Source organism: Euprymna scolopes, chromosome 13, assembly GCF_053919585.1.
Source record: "Euprymna scolopes isolate OS-2025 chromosome 13, ASM5391958v1, whole genome shotgun sequence".
Lineage (NCBI taxonomy): Eukaryota > Metazoa > Mollusca > Cephalopoda > Sepiida > Sepiolidae > Euprymna > Euprymna scolopes.
The window spans coordinates 18,229,548-18,247,709 of NC_136494.1; the positions used below are offsets into that span (position 1 = coordinate 18,229,548).

Consider the following 18,162-nt stretch of genomic DNA (forward strand, 5'->3'; position numbering starts at 1 on the left):
AAAAGCAAAACATCTTTATATTATACAATAAGGTGCTGATTAACCATTCGTACCGGCGGTTTTAGTCCCTTTAGCGACGATTGAAATATATATGTTGGGTACGTTTTTAATAGCTTGAATTCTTTTTTGCAAGATTATTGGATTCCTAATTTTAAACTTAGAATATAAGACGTCGTGACGAAGTAAGACTATTAATAAAGATTTAAAATAGAGCTTTTTTTTTTTTTTTTCTTTTAGTACTTTGTTTTGAAAACTTATATCGGACAAAAAATCGTGAGAAAGCAAAAGACCAGATATATGGGCGGAAGAACGATCTAAATCTAAAACTTCAGTCATACACACACACATATATATATATGTGTGTGTGCGTGTGATGCAAGATGAAATACGAACAAATCTATAAATATATTTGGTAAATTTTTACTAGCGTATTATAAACACCCCAACCTCCCCCATGTTAAGAACGGCTTTCGGAATACCCCCACCCCAACTTCGAAAGCCGTTCTTAATATGGGGAGGTTGGGGTGTTTATAATACGCCTGGGGCAGGTCGTAAAAAATACGGTAATATATTTGTTTTTTTATTTTGTTCCATATAAAAATCACAGCTCGAATAATCTCAAGAATGAATGCAAAAAGCAAAGAGAATTTAGGACTCTGAAAACGGACATTAGTCTTTCTCTGCTCATTCCAGCATTGTTTCCAATCATCAGGGATTTTAACCTTCCATTGGAAATCATATTGATTAGAGAGGCGAGGTTAGAGATTGCGCATCCCTTACATCATTCTAGAACGTCAACGTGAAAATATTCGTTCTCTCGAAATTGAAAGGTTTCATATATATATATATATATATATATATATATATATATATATATATATATATACACACACACAAAATACAATCTAAAATTAAAGTTAGTTAATAAATAAAATTAAGTACAAAAAAATTGAAAACCCTTCTGAGGTCGAGGTACCATTCTCCCAAGCATTACCTTTTTAGCAACTTTTGAACTCGTCGGTACTTATGCGCTTATTGTACAGTGTGGAAATAACGTTATTTAGAAAGCCATTCTTAACACGAGAGAAGGGTATGTGGTACTTCTGCATTTATGAACCTTCGATTTCTACGAAGTTACTCGGGTATGGCCGGCAGATGACGGGAATAACCGGAAACGGCCAATAAACAAATTGGCACACGTATGGAAGCGACTCCCCTCCATCTGTAATTTTTCTATTTTTGTCTTACATTTTTTGGTATTATTATACAAACACCGTGACAGGGTTAGGGTTAGGATTAGGGTTAGGGTTAATTCGCTGTCACGGTGTTTGTATAGTTTTACCCATTTTTTTTCAGCAAATTATTATTGAATGGTCACTAATCTACAGGATTATAAAAAAAAAAGCCAAAAAATTCAATATTTAACATTTTTAAAGGGGTGCTCCGTTTCCAATACAACGTTCTAGTAAATCAATCCCCCATTTTGGAATCAACGACTTTTTTCGGCCAAATTTCGCGAATTTAGCTATTTTGACAAAACCAAACTTTAAAAAAATAAAAATAAATGGCTAAATTCACGAAATTTGGCCGAAAAAAGTCGTTGATTCCAAAATGGGGGATTTACTAGAACGTTGTATTGGAAACGGAGTACCATTTTTAAAAATGTTAAATATTGAATTTTTTTTTTCTACTTTTTTTTTTTTTTTTATAATCTGGTAGACTATGCTGAAAATATTTAAAAAAAAAATACAAAAAAAAAACCATGAAAATAAAACAATTACAGCAGGGGGGGGGTATCGCTTCCATACGTGTGTCAACAAATTGTAGCTCCCCCATCCCCATATTAAGAATGGCGACAACCACTGAAATTCATAAACACATTGGAAAATAATGTCTTAATATCCAGAAAAATTACTTGTCAACCGTTTCCAGTTCTTCCCGTCATCCGCAGGGTACGCCCGATTAACTTCGTGGAATTCGCGGATTAAACGCAGAAGTACCGGGTATTTTGTAACTGTTCTGTACTTTCACCTAACAATTTAATAATAGAATATATTAAAAAAAGCGCGGCACAATAAATGCATAAGCACTATTTCTATTAGACATTTTTTGGTTAGGGTTAGGGTTAGGGTTAGGGTTAGGGGTTAGGGTTAATTCGCTGTCACGGTGTTTGTATAGTTTTACCCATTTTTTTTTTATTTGAAATAACAGCTGGGCTGGGAAGTTCAATCAAAAACAATTTATCTTGCTTTTACCTACACATTTTTTTTTATATAACCTGTTTGGGTTTTAAAAATATACTTAAAAAAAAAAAAAAAGTTCTTAGCATTTACAATACCGATTTCGAGCAAAGTAACCATCTTTGTTTGGTCAGTAAACTGGCTGCTTTTCTTCTTATTCTATTTTTGCTGGGGATGGGGAATCTTACCGGATGCCAGACATTCGCACACAATTTCAGTCATTCCAGCCGGGAGATCTTTGTAAGATTCTAACCATTTTTATCTACGCAATTGTTTGGATTTCTCTTGCACTTGGTTCACCGGGTATTTGAATTATACGTGAACGTTAAACCGTTATAATTTATATTTTAAATTCCAAAATATGTCACAAATAGGTAGGTAAAGCAAATTGTTTTTGACTAATTTCCAAACACCGTAAGAAAAGTTAGTTAATTGTAGGGTACTTTTGCGGCTTTCAAAAGAAAAATACAAAAAAATTTTTTTTAATCTTTATGATGTACGTACCTGTCCGAAATATTGATCTCATATTCCAAAAGTCACTTAAATTGATCAAGTAGTTTTATTTTATAATCTTTTTGATTTTTTGGAGATTTTAATAGGAAATGGTAGCAATTACAAGGCTGGGTGCTTATGCACTTATTGTACAGGTATATTTTTTATAGTATTTTCAAGGTAATTTCAAGTTTTACAATATCTTTTTTTTTTTTTTTTCAAGTAAATTGTTAGGTGAAAGTACAGAAAACCATCCCAATGTTAAAAATGGATTTCTGAATTATAACATTATTTCAGCACAATATAATAAGTGAATAAGTACCCAATGTTGGTTTTCATTTCGATAGTTCGAATTGAGTTGTTCCCCTCATTTATAAAACTTGGCGGTTTAAAACAATTGACTTAGTCATAACATTTGATTTTCTTAGCTAAAAACAAAACTACTTTATCAACTTATGTGGTTTTTGGAATATGACATCTTCGTTTTGTTACAGATACGTATATAATGAAGGTTTTTAAACATTTTTCTGTATTTCTGTTCTGAAAATAGGTTTACAAGCACCATTTTTTTTTTTTTAGAAGGGAAGGGGGATTAAGAGTGCACACCTGTACAACGGAATTCACATCTTTGATGCAGTCGACCATGAGTTGGACGATCTCTGTGGTCTTGAAGACTTCGAAAGGGAACTCCTCCGCGTCCTGTTTCTCTTGCGTGGTGGACGGCTCCGGCTCCATGGCCAGGTCGACCAATTCGTCATCGTCATTGTCGGTTGAACCACCTCCATCGGGCTCTTCCTCGTCGTCTAGTAAAATATCCTCCTCGTCGTCCATCATCGGGAAGAAGTAAAGTGAATCTTACGGTAGGAGAAGGAAATACACAGGTGATATACACCTATTATATACGTGGAGAAAAAAAGGGGGGGGGGGCTAAACAAAGGAGTAGTTATAAAAACGTTTTCGGACTTGGGAGCTCGAAACACTTCGAACTCTCCTGGCGGCTGTGTGTAGTTAAACTGACAAGACTTGGTGAGTGGGGGGAAGTGAGAGGATAAGGAAAGACGAGCCGGGAGGGAACTATTTATTGTAAATACGTACAATTAGGTACAGAGCCATTAAATATAGGTTTGTGGACAACTTTCACTAACCATCTTCACTTTAAAGATTTAACTAACATAGATTTTGGGACTAAAGAAAAACCTCAAAGAAAGAAAGATTAGAATAGTAAATAGGAAAGAGTAGGAGGGAAATCTATCTTTTTGGATTCTTTTGACTGAAGAGTTTTATAGAATTATCTCCCCTTATCTTTTATTTTAGTTTAGTTTAGTTTATTTTTATTTTTAATTTAAGGCCACAGGGGAGATAACCGAAGCAGCAAAACTGAAGCTGGCCTGCAGGACATTATATATTCAAATGTAGGTAAATTTCAGCACATTTTATTGGTTTGAAAATATAGGGATTTTTTTTACCAATTGTCATAAAATTTTAACCATAGAATAGTATTATAATCTTCAAAAAGCCTGCAATTTTTCATATAGTATCATCTAATAGAATCAAGGATATGAGCATTTCAATATTCAATTTGGCTACCAGTATATATATATATCAACTTTTTTTGGAAATTTTATTTTATAAGTTCCAAATCTCAGCGACTATTGATCAGAATTTAATAAATGAAGGCTCGTTGGAATTGTGTAGTGGGCTATTAAGGTTGCACATTAAAGGGATCGTCCATCATCCGGAACCTATGTTTGGCACTTTTTTACAGCCATAAAATGTTTCAGTCATGGTCATTTGTTTTCCTAGTTTTGGAATCAAGTCTCCCATTGCTGTTACTTCAGATTATTTGAAACCATAGCAGCAAGTTTAGTCTCCCTTTCATCAAGGCCAGAGGTTTTGGGGAAATGTATATGTAGATATACAGGGTGCCCTAAAAAATTTGATAGATTTTTCAAAGAAGTCACGCTGCACTGTCTTGGGTAACAGTGTTTGAGCATATTCTAACATGCAAAATGACTTTTCTTTTAAAGTGAACAGCATTTCTCAACCTGAGAATAGATAAATGTCAAACATTAAACTTAAAATCTTGAACTGTTTCTATACAAGCGGTGAAAATTTGAGGTAATTTCAATGTCAAAATTATTGGCCTGCGAAATGACGTCAAATTTTTTTGGAACACCCTATATATATATATATATATATATATATATATATATATATATATATATATATATATATGAGCAAATAGTTAATAAAATATGTTAAAAAACACTTTGAAATGAGTTAAAAACATATTTAATCTGAAAAGGAAACACTAGATAAATGGATAGTCCTTAATCCGCAGAGTTTCGAAGAAATACTTTCCTTCTCATCAGAGGGTAGGAATTAGCAAAATGCGGGATCGGATTTTGCATGCAGAAGTATTTGATGAAACAACAAGTAAGTCAAAGATCTTACTTGAAAACAAAAAAAGTGAAGTAGAGGGAATATAGTGAAGAAAAAGGTGATTACATATGAATGGATAGACTGGTGGAAAATAAAAAAATCCAGTGATGGTAAAATCCAAATGTAAATCTTCAAGAAAGTTAAAAGAATTTCCATTTGTACAAGTAAAATCCAAGGAAATCCCATATTTGGAAGAAGATGGTCCATAATAATCCAAAGGCAGAAATTCATGGAATAATTCACAAAAATGTGTACAAGGAATAAAGAAAATATTCCAATAATATTAATAAAAGAAAAATAAGATATGCTTTTCACTCTACTGCCGAGACATAAATATAAATAAGATCAGGGAAGAGAGAGAGGGGGAAAAAAATGATAAAGTTAAATATAAAATATAAAATAAAGGGAAACAAAAGTAAAATGACCCAGACAGGAAATGTTAAAGGTGCAAAAAAAAATATATAGGGCAAAATAATATAGATCAACTGAAATGTACAGGTCGTCAATTAAAAAACGTCAGCAAGAGTTGTTAGACGAAACTAAATGGAAAATAAATTAATAAATAAAGAATAAATAATAAAAAATAAAATATAAAATATAAAATGAAATAAAATAAAATAGAAATAAAAATAGAATAAAAATAAAAATAAAAAACTAAATAAAAATTATTAAAAAAAAAATATACATATATATATATATATATATATATATATGTTTTACTTTTTTATTACCGTTTTATCTGTTTGGTTACATATGTTTCGGATGTTGGACCATGTTTACGATCCAACAGCCTCGTCAGACCTTACAGAAATGGTTGTTAGTATATCTAACATCTAATATCTAATGGTTAGTATATCTAACATTTAATATCTGATATACTAACAACCATTTTTGTAAGGTCTGACGAGGTTGTTGGATCGTAAACATGGTCCAACATCCAAAACATATGTAACCAAACAGATAAAACGGTAATAAAAAAAATAAAACATATTTTCTCTGCAATAATATTCAGCACTCTCTTCAGGTTTTAACTAATTACCAGTTTTACCAAAGATATATATATATACATTTCCTCAAAACCTCTGGCCCTAATGGAGGGGAGTTGCTGCTATGGTTTCAGATAATCTGAAAAAAAACAGCAAGGGGAGACTTGATTCCAAATATTTCTCATATGTTATATCTCCCCTCTTTTATGAATATCTCCAGTATCAAATAATCCTTATATATTGAAATTTACTTTATGTGTGAAAACCATAGAGGGGAGATATAACATATGAGAAATATTTGTGTAATAGAAATCATTACTTTCGTAAATGACCTCGTGTTTTTTTTTGTTTTTGTTTTTTTTTACATGGGGGTCACCACTTATCAAGGCCCAAAGGCCACTCAGGGATAAGGGTTATTGCGTGTACAGTAATCAATGAGATAGTATTGTAGTAATCATTAGTATTGAGTGTTTTGATAGAGTGTCTTACTTAAGGGGGTGGTGTGTCAGGAGTTTGTTTATGTTGGACTTGAAGACGTCCAAGTTGTAGTCAGGTGGGAAACAGGCAAGCGACAGAGCGTTCCACTGGCGTACAGTTCTAAGAAAGAAGCTTTGCTTATGGAATCTACGTTTGGATTTAGGCACAGATAAAGAGTGGGGAAAATTATTGACAGTAAGTTTCAGCCAGACGGGTGTTTCTCGTGAAAGATTGGCGAGGGGGGACGAAGGATTGGAGCTCAGACGAGCACCTGCCATGGAAATAATGATAGAACAAAGACACACTCGCAACGTCTCTTCTGTGGGAGAGAGGTTGCAGGGAAGAGAAAAGGGCATCCCCCACTAAACCACGAAGTCTATTTTGTACTCTGTCAAGGCAGGATAGGCTGTTTTCTGAAGCTCCTGCCTAGATGTGGCAGCAGTACTCCATCCTTTGACGTACTTGGCTTTTATACAGATAGAGAATTGCATCAGTAGTGAGGTATCATCTGGAGCAGTAGAAGGATCCCACCATTTTCCCAGCGTCCCTGGCAACAGATTTGATGTACGTGTTCCATTTCAGATCAGGAGTAAAGGTCAAACCCAGAAGCTTCTCAAAACATGGAGCCTCCCCAAGACGAAAGCCATCCATTTCAATTGATGCCAGATGGGGATCAGAGCGTTGATGATGTTAAGATAGAAGCTTGGTTTTGGATGAGTGTTTGCTTAGCCTGTAAAATGTCAGCAGAAAATGTGGAAAAGAAAAGACCAGCATAATTTTGTAGGTCGCTCATTGGTTAACGTATGTCATTAATTTGTATATGTACACAATTGGTGACTGTTAAAAGGGACAGATTCTAAAGCATGAGGGTTGAGTTGAGTTTTTTCTTGGATAACTTAGAACGAGAATGAACGGTGAAAGATTATATCAAATACATTTATTGCAAGTTAAGGAAAGAAAGTGTGTTGTATTGACAAGAGGACGGTTTGACACTGCCATTGTTTTTTTTTTGTTTTGTTCCCTTTCTATTTTGTAAGCTATCTAGGCGTTTTTATTTTATTTCATTTTCAAGTGACTTTAATAAGCAGTGATTTAAAAAAAAAAATAGACAGATTCGACATTCGTTTTATACTGGACATGAACTGAATGCATGGGTTGACACAAGTTCTTTGGCTACAGGTGCAGTGTTGGAACAATTGGGTAATGTTGTAAAAGACACGTACTGGCTTCATCCGAAAATTGATGGCCAGCATATCAATTTGGCGGAACTTGATACCATGATGAAACATCTTAATCTTGCACTGCAGTGGCAGGCTCAGGTTGTACATCTCCACACTGACTCATTGTATGTTTACTACTGGTTGACTGACACCTTAACTGGGAAGGCACGAGTTAGGATTAAAGCCGCAAGTGAAATGTTAATGCAAAGGAGACTAGCGAAAATAAAGCATCTAGTTGATGAATACAGTTTGAAGGTTGACATTACCTTAGTTCCATCGGAGCAGAATTTGGCTGATAAGCTGACTCACATGCCAAAGAGATGTATGAATATAATGAGGCAGGGATCTAATCCTCTGCCACTGACATGCATCGACTTAACGGTTGGTTGGTTGTTTTGTTTTATGGCATATCAACCCTTTTCAGGTTATTTAATGCCGAATCTGGTGATTTTGAAGAACGATTTTTTAATATAGTATATTTGTTTTTTAAGTTGTATTCTATTTAACCCATAGTTGGGACCCTAACAGGTGCTACCACTCCGGGTCAGAGTGGACCTGGGAGCAATGGCAATTAAAGGGTGGCTCCACACTCCCTAAGGCCTGCAAGCTGGGGCCCTCACCATCGGATATAGTTTAAGGTCATATCCAGGACACTCGTCTTAACGGATCAATTAACACCGGATCAAATCTGTAAAATACATCAGAAGAGTGGACATTCTGGAATTCGTCGAACCATATATTTTGTCCAAAGAATGTGCCCTGCAACTACGAAGGCATCGATCAAGGCAGCAATACAGTAGTGCGAAGAATGTCAGCGAAATTATCCAGCACCATCCCGATGGTAAAAAGGGAAGCTTGAGGTGTAGGAAAACTGGTATCGAATAGGTATAGATATAACTCATTATGATGGCAAACAATTCTTGATCTTATTTTTTTTTTTTTTCTTCCTTTGAAGATTGTAATGCTGGGTATGAGGCAGCCAAACCAGCTGCCAACATTGCCCCGCTTTTTTATTGAAACAAACCGAGAGCTCTTTTTAGTATCCTCGCTGTTCCCTTAAGTGCAATTGTCTGGAGCTCTTTTGCACTTGGTTCACCAGGAATATTAGTTAGGTAGGACTTCTTAACAGACTGTGACCTAACGTGTTTCACAATATGGCATCTGTTGATATGACAGGATACATCAAGCATTGTGCGACAATTAAGATCCATCTATTTTGAATGTGGTCCCCGCTTAAAATCTTTACTGATAATGCCTCTACATTTTGATGTCATGAATTTTAGAAATTCACAACACAGTGAGGGGTTAGAATGCATTACCGATGTGCATATTTTCCTCAAGGTAACGACATAGCAGAGTGGTGTCACTGCACCAGCAAAAAAATTGCAGCCAGGATGCAGTGTTCAATTTCAGAAGCTATGTACTGGTATAATGTAACACCCAAGGATGCTGCAACACCATTAATTGCGCCAGTCAATGGGATTTACCACTACGAACAGCGTATAAAAGGGATAGATGTCACACCATTAGTGGTTAGAGTTGTCGACACACCGTATAAAGTGGGAGATCGTGTTTGGGTAAAACCACCAAATGCTCGTTGCACTACAAAGTTTGGCAGTGGACGAATAGAAAAAATAAAAAATTGTCAGACTATGTTAATCAATGGTATCCCACGTCATGTGAAAGATGTCCACCCCTGCTGTGCCTCTTCTACCTTGGAGGAGGATAAGAAAGAAAGCATACAATTCGAGGATGATTCTGATTCTTTACTACCCCTTCGGATGAGCTCAGAAACGTTGCCTACGGAACCAGAAGAGGAAATTGTGGAACGTGCCAGTGGCGATGATGGTGGTGTTGAGGAAGATATGGGAACAAGGAAGCGACACCTCCAATTCTACATAGAAATACACGTCGAAGGCGATCACCATCTCCCTGCTATTTACGTGATAGTGATATCAGGAGGGGGTGTAATAGAAATCATCACTCTCGCAAACGATCTTGTGTTTGCTTAGCGTGTAAAATGACAACAGAAAACGTGGGCAAGAAAAGACAAGCATAATTTTGTAGGTCGCTCATTGATGAACGTATGCCATTAATATGCAAATGTACACAGTTAGTAACTCATAGCCAAATTGAATATTGAAATGGTCATATCTTTGGTTCTATGAGACGAAACTACATGAGAATTTGCAGGCTTTGTGAATATTATAATACTATTCTCTGATTAAAATTTTATGACAATTGGTAAAAAAGAACCTATATTTTATTGGTTATAAAATATGCCCAAATTTGTCTATATTTGTATATATAGTGTCCTGGCAGGCAGTTTCGGTTTTTCTGCTTCGGTTGTCTCCCCTGTGGCCTTTGCCCGGCCACTAATATATATTAAATCAGTACTACTTCATTCCAAACATGTTTTTTTTTTTAGGCAGAAAATGATTTGTTTATTCCTGTTTGCCAATCAAGTATATAATATTGTTTTTGCTTAAAATTAAAAACAAAATCGACCTGTTGACTCTATCTCACCAAGCACCCGTACATCATCCAGATTTTTCTTTGTTTTCAGTTTTTAGTCACATGCAAGCAAATCTATAAGTCACTCCGTCGGTCGGTCGATCTGTCCATAACACTTTTGTGCTTGGCCTTTTTGGTTAAGATCAAGGGTCTGTTGTTAATAGATGCTTTTCACCAACACCAGACACCACACAGACACTCGTTCCCACACCAATGCAAATTGAGCTGCCACCCCAGAAAGAAAAGAATGAACCCGGGAGGGGAAGAGACCCTTCAGATTCCCCCACTCACAGACTTACTCCAACAGGGATCCTCACCCTTGAAATGAGGAAGGAACTTTGTTTTGTAGACCACCTGTCTGTGGCAATGGACTTACCACACCGGCAGAGAAAAAATTTAAAATCTCTGCTGGACTGCCAACAGATAGGGAGAAAAGATGTTAATGTCCTCTCTAATTTCCCAGACGCCCCACGGCTAACAACTTTCGTCAGGCTTCCAGAGGCTTGCAAGACCAACGTGTGGACAATGCTGGAGGCCGCTGAAGGAACTGTTCCGGGAATTGAACTGATTAAGAAAAATGACCTGCCTCTTTAGGAAATCGCTAAACAATGCAAGGGAAGGGTCCCAGTGTTAGTTCATCCGTCACTCTATAGGGGCCTTAAATTGACTTATCCTTTGGACGTCAGCAGCACTGAGAGAGAAGGTTAGGACATGAAAAACCTGAGCACCTTGAGCATTGCATACAAAATCGGTGTCCTTTCCCCAGCTGACTTCGGAGCTGAGTGTAACACACCTTAAGGTAGGTACAATGGCTTTAAATTTGGCTCGTCTGAATGCGAGGGGCTTGAGATCGTCGGGCCGGGCGGCTCGCCTCTGGCACAACCTGTGGACTGTCAGGTGCTGGCCTGAGATTTTGAGGTTTTCTCAGCATATAGCAGCCCGCGTGGGAAGGAAGTCTCCTTGCTAGTTAAACGTACCCTGTCTGCGATGGGCGACGTTGTCCATAGGGATGTGGAGGACAGGCTAGTCATGGCAGATGTTGCCGAAAAAGATTCTGTGTTTCGGGTGATTGCGGTTCATGCGCCCAGAACTGCTCGTGAGAGGATCTCATTCTTCAGTCAGCTCAATGCATTTGTAGATTGTCGGAAGCGGATAGTGCTAATGGGGGATTGGAATGCCATCTTAGACCCCGAGATAGATAAGATAGGGGGCGAAGCTAGAGGGTCGGAGAGGTGCGAGTCCAGCCTGGCTGATCTGAGGGCTAGATGCGGTCTGGTCGACAGGTTTCGGGTCGAGCATCTGGGGTGGGAGATGTGGACATGGACCAATAGCGTTTCCTCCTATCCAAATACCTATTTGGACAGGATGTTAGTTGGGAGAGGCGAAGTAGACTTCCTATCCTGTCCCACGTTCACTTGACTAGGCCAGACAAACCATAAACTAGTTATGGCCCAGCTGAAGCTAGGAAATAGGCCTAAGTTAGCGGGGTACTGGAAGTTAAACACCTCCCTTCTGGAGATACAAGACTTCCGAGATCAGTTAAGAGAATTGATTAAAAAGGCACTAGTGGGGGCGGTTACTGGGAGTAAGTGGTGGTTAGGTCTCAAAGCCAAGATCAGAAGCTTCTCCATCAAGTATGCCCAACGCCTCGCACTAGATAAGGCCAAGACGAAGAAGCAGCTAGAGCAGAAACTAGCCCGAGCTATGGGGAAGGGTGATAGGGTTAGTCAGGAACTAGCTAAGCAGGACTTTCTACGCGAGACTAGCGAGCATTACAAAGGCCAAGTAGTTAGAGCTAGGCTTAAAAAGATAGGCAACAAAGCAGTCAATTCTGATGCAGACGTGCGCCGTGAGGTTTCTACGCATGGCTCGGACAAATACATTGCAAAAGTCAGACATCCAGATGGACGCACCCTGGAATCAACTCAGGAGATCTGCGAGGGGTTTCGAGAACATTTCGAGAAACGTTTTACGCAGCAGCCTGATCTTCCAGTCCTTGAGTTTAGCAACTTTTTGGCCGACCCTCCCCACCTTGAGGCGGCTAGAACGGCTAGTTGTGAGGGCCGGGTGACGGAGCGGGAGGTCTTTACTGCGCTGAAGCAGGTCAGCTGTGACAGATCGCCGGGACTCGATGGTCTGCCATACGAACTGTACTTGTTTCTGTCTCTTCTGACGGATGTGTTCAACCATTGGTTTGCTCAGGGATCCATCCCAGGGCAGGTAACCAAGAGAGTGATCACATTGCTGAAGAAAGGTGACGGGCATGGAGGGGAAGAGTTAAACAACTACAGGCCAATAACTCTGATAAACACAGAGTTGAAAATTTTGGCCAAGATCCTGTCGAATTGGCTGCAGGTTGTTATCGACGAGTTGGTTGAACCAGAGCAGAATTATGCTGTGAAGGGGAGATCGATTTAGAATAACTTGCACCTGATCCACACGATCCTAGAGGGGGGAATAGATGACGATACAGAAGCTGCGCTGATCAACTTAGATCAGTCCAAAGTATTCAATAAGGTCGATCATTGTTTCCTGGCATCTGTCTTAGAGGCAGCTGGTTTTAAACTGGACTTCTTCAAGTGGATCTCCATGATGTATCGACAGCCCACAGCTGTCGTGTAAGTCAATGGAAAGTGCTCAAAACCCTTTGTTATCTCTAGGTTGGTTCGTCAGGGTTGTCCGCTGTCGCCCCTGCTTTACATCCTGGCCTTGAAGCCTCTGCTCCACAAGCTGAGACATGGGAAGGCAAATTCGACCCTGCGCAGAATGGCTCTGCCTGGTGGCTCAGCTGCCAAGGTATCTGCATTCGCTGATGATGTCACGGTCTTCGTGTTGAGCTTCAGAGACATTGAGATCGTGTCGGAGGCACTTGCACAGCATGAAAGAATCATGGGGGCCAAGATAAACGACAGTAAGTCTGTTGGACTGTGGTTGGGCACCTGGAGTGGCAACGCAAACCTCCCGGCGCTCTTCAGCTGGATGGATGGCCTGGTTTGGATCCTTGGCATGTGGCTCGGACCGGGTCTCCAGCTTGATAAGAATTGGTCAGAGGTACGGTCAAAGGTGGAGTCTGCAGTCAACACATGGCTTCCTAGGAAAATTTCCTTAAATACGTCTTCCTTCTCATCCTTTACCGACTGGCAGTACTTCCCCGACTGCACAACATCTAAAAGCTCTTGTCAAACTCTTGTCCACGCTCCTTTGGGACAGAGGAAGACACTGGGTGAGCAGACAGGTCTGCTTCCAACATCCGTGTGAGGGAGGTTTGGGAATGTCGGACTTGAAGTCTCATTGAGACGCTGAGAGGCTGGCCTTCCTGAGCCACCACCTTCAAGAAGATCAACCGTGGCACCCCGTGATTACTGCCGCCTTTCCCGACCTCATTCTCGATCCTGCTATCAAGAGTCGTCGCAGGCTGCGGGGAGACTCAGCCTTCCTGAAAGAGTGCCGAGCTGTGCTAAAATGACTACCAAGGTCCAGCGACCTTGTGACTGCTACCCGTAGGGGACTCCACAGGGATCTAGTGAGGGTGGTTGCTGACGACCCGTGCGCGCGTTTGGGTTGGCAGCAGAGTGAGATCTGCTCCACGTGGAGTTGGGCGCCATGTTTGAGTCATCTGAACAATTTGGAGTTCTCTCTGACCTTGCGATTGGCCCGAAATGCACTTCACTTAACAACATACAATTCAGTTCTGGGTTTTTGGAGTCGCCTGCTTGTCCCCATTGCAGGACAATGGCCGTAGAAACGACTGATCGTGCTTTCTTTGATTGACACGAACTCCACCAGTACTGGTCGTATGTCAGCGAGGTGACGGATCGCATCAATCCCGAGCATCGTCACCCGATTACTGTATCCAATGTCGTTGACAACGTGAGACCGCCGTGGGACCGGGAAAGACAAATGGTCTACATTACGATCCTGGCCGTGGCGAGAATGGTGATTTGGACGTCGCATCTGCAGGGTGGCCCGGGGGGGTGTCTTTTTCTGATCAGCATCTGATCACTTTCTTTAAACACCAACTACGGGTGAAGATCAGATGTGATAGAAGAAGGCTGCATCGTGTGGCATTTGACAGAAGATGGATACATGTAGCAAGTCTGTGTGTACGAAAAGGAGCCAAGTTTGAATACGTGTTCCCCGCCTAGGTGTGGAACGCGCAGTTCCGTCAAGCATAATCCATTTTCAGCCTATTAGCTAGCCAAGTGAATGCTTCATCACTCCCCAACTAGGAAGCCGCCAAGATCCCCATCCCCTCCTATCTGCAATTTTTCTTTCTCACTATAAATTTCACCCGTCTTGGAGAGAAAGAAATCAATCACTAACTCATCCCTCACCCACAAAATTTTCTTTTCTCCATTTCGTCCCATCTATAGAACATCCCCACTTAGAGACCGGCCTGCAAGAGCTCAGGTTCCTTTACAAACCAAAGTGGAACAGACGGTCTATCAACTAGACAGGGTTGGAAGGGTTCTACTAACCACTTTTTTATTTTTTCTTCCCCCACCCTCGACATATGAATTATTGTATCATCATTGTTGTTATCTTTTTTGTTTTTACACGGAAATAAAAAATGTTTTAAACAATTGGGTGCCAAGTAGGACGTCCCCAAGTACGAAAGGGCGAATGCGGTATTATGGTTAAAGAAGATTCTAGCTAAGAGAAACTTTTGTTTAGTTCTAGAGTGACAAGGATGACCAACGACCCCCATCTTCCCCCCCTTTTGAGTTGGCCTTGTGCCTAAGGTTTTTGTTCATGTTCATTTTTTACCTGAATAAAAGATTTAATATCTCAAAGTGTAGTATCTGTTCTTACTACATGCTGTACTTATTGTGATATAAAGTGGGGGATCACTTTTCTGTATTAATTTAATGTAAAATGATCACCTACTTTACAACCAGTCAGTCTCAAAGCCATTCAAGTCATTCTCCAGATCATTCAAGTTGTTTTTGAAGGATTCCAGTTATTTTTTAAGCATTCAAGTCATTCTTAAGGTCATTCAATTCATCCTTAAGTTCATTAAAGTCATTCTAAGTCATTTACTTTTTATTTATTTAAGTCATTTCAGCCCATTTTTCGGTCATTTTAGTTTATCTTTAAGAACTTCATGTCAATCCTACATTCACACATTCATTCATTACACGAGAGCACGCGACTAATGGGTATCGGCCTTGTTAATATAGGGGGAGCCAAGGACCAAATTTTGCACCCATTCAGAAAACAACCTGCTCAATCACTAATAGCCATGGCTAATGATACATTATTTGAAAGTACTTCGTTCAAACTCTTCAGCTTAACGTTCACAGGGAACATGAGTTGGAACAGATGAATTGAGGGCATTGCTAAAGCTGCTGATAAGAAAGTGGGCTCTCTCTACCATGCTAGAAAGTTATTTATGCCTGAGAGTATCCTGTACCTCTACAAGGCCACCATTCGCTCATGTATGGAGTATTGTTGCCACATTTGGGCTGGTGCATCTGCTACTAGTCTTTCCCTCTTAGATAGGGTTCAAAAGAGAGTTGCTAACCTAATAGGTCCCGCACTATCAGCTAGTCATTGTAACAAGTCCTTTGCTTTGAGTAAATTCTATCCCCAAAAACCAGGATATTTTGCCAAGATCGGTCATTTTGAATCTTTTACTTAATTTGTTCTTAACATCAGTTAACATTATGTCACAATTTGATGCGATTAAAATATCATCGACCCACAAAACCAAAATCAGTAGTTTATCGTCTTTGTATTGGGTATATAAAACAGAGGTCTACAGCGCATTGTCTAAATTGTTGTTTAATAATATAATCATGGAATACTGTGTTCCAACACTGAGCACTCTGCTTTAGACCATATAATGACTTGTTAAGTCGCCACATGCTATTTTTATTTTTCATTATAAATCCCTCTGGAGGGGTAATATAAATTTCACAGTCTATTGGGGCATTCAAATAAGCATTTTTTACGTCCATTTGATGGATGTTTAGGTCATATTGTGATGCGACTTGCATTAAAATTCTGATTGTCATTAGGTTTGTGGTCGGCAAAAATGTAGAAAAGTATTCTTTACCGTAAATCTGAGAGCACCCCTTAGCAACAAATCTTGCTTTGCACTGTTCTACGCCCGATGCTGTACTCTTTTTGTTTTGTAAAAACCCATCTAGTAGAAATAACATGTTTATCTCTTGGGAGAGGCACTACCGTATAGGTATCATTTTCGGTTAAGACATCTATTTCTTTTTTCATGGCAATTTTCCATTCATCACAATGTTCTGAATTAATTGCTTCGTTGAAGCTTTTTGGTGCAGTTTCCATTGAACAGCAATAGTCGATTTGATAATCCTTTATATTGTCGACCACAAAAAAATAGGGTCGTCTTCTATTTCTTTTGGGATATCTTTCGACTTTATCATCATCATCATTATCATGGACACTCTCGTCTCTGTCATTTTTATTTTTTCGTTTGTTCTAATTATTTGAGGTAATATAATTCCATCCTCTTCATATGACGGGTTTTTGTCTTTACAATTAAACGTGTCTGTGAATTTTACACACCGGATTCTTTTTATTTCATTTTTTTCGGGAAAAAATATTAAATTGGCTGGACTGTTTTTATCGTATCCAAGAAATATACCTCTGTCAGCTTTAATATTCAATTTACTCTTTTTCTCTATATATGCGAAGCAAGTTGAACCAAATATATGCATTCTGCTTAAATTTTTTTTTTTTTTTTTTTTTTACAGCAGAAAGATTCATATGGAGTTTTAGATAGTGTTTTGTTAAAACACCTGTTGCGTATATAGGCTGCCGCCATAAGTGCATACGTCCAGAAGTTTTTAGGGAGTTTTGATTTAATGAGTAGGCATCTTGCCATTTCAAAAACTGTCCGCCACGCACGTTCAGCAGTCCCGTTTTGGTGTGGCGATCTAGGTGCTGATGTTTCATGCCTGATATGATGGTTAATTAGTAAAAGTTCAAAGTCTTTATTGGTAAATTCCGTACTGTTGTCAGAGCGAATACACTTGATTTCACCGTAGGGGGCCATGTCGGCTAGATATTTCTTAGTTGCTAGCAGGGTATCAGATTTGTTCTTTAAAAAGTAAACCATTATTAAACCTGAATGGCCATCTATGAAATTCAACACATATCTATAATGTTCTCTGGCCATCGGTTCTACGGGACCATTCAAGTCACAATGCACCATTAATAGGATTTTTTTTGGCCTTTTTGTCTGGTATCTTGTTTTGATAGTTTGTCATTTTCCCTTGCGTACAGATGTCGCAGTTGAAGGTTTTTGATGTTTGTATTCGCATTCCATCAACTACAGTCGGCAACTTTTTGATATCAGGAATATTGCAGTGTCCAAGAATTTTATGCCATGTCTGTAGATCATGGCAGGCGGTTTTTGATGGGACTACGCTATTTAAATAATATAGTCTTCCATTTTCTTTAATGTCGAATACAGTTCCATTCGGGTATACCAGTTTTGATTTATTGGGGCTAAAGTTTATATTTGCACCTTGTTTTGTGGCAGCTTGTACAGAAAATATATTTTGCTTAAATTTTGGGATTAGAAGAGCGTTTAGAATACAGAAACAATTCACCTTTATTGTTCTTTAGCGAGATTTTCGCATTGCCTCTTTTCAAAACGATATCATTGACTCGACTCCCGTCAGCTAGTTCTACAAAATGATTTTGTGGCTTAAAGTTGGGATCAAAATTGATAAAATCAGATTCCTTTGTAATCACATGTGCCGTGGCCCCACAATCGACAAGAAAATTATTATTGCTTGTTGACGCATC

The 18,162-nt window shown here is 38.9% G+C and overlaps 1 protein-coding gene across 2 annotated transcripts in view; it reads right to left on the reverse strand.

Annotated features, from left to right (window-relative positions):
• LOC145291947 (E3 ubiquitin-protein ligase arih1l-like) overlaps positions 1-4,004 on the reverse strand; it is a 114,218-nt gene extending 110,214 nt beyond the window's left edge. The window contains exon 1 of one of the 2 annotated variants that reach the window (XM_080137874.1): positions 3,339-4,004. In XM_080137874.1, the coding sequence (XP_079994000.1) occupies positions 3,339-3,566 (228 nt within the window). In that variant the 5' untranslated portion in view covers positions 3,567-4,004. The remainder of the gene's footprint in view (positions 1-3,338) is intronic. The other variant, XM_080137875.1, reaches the window with a different exon arrangement.
• Between the last annotated feature and the right edge of the window lie 14,158 nt (positions 4,005-18,162).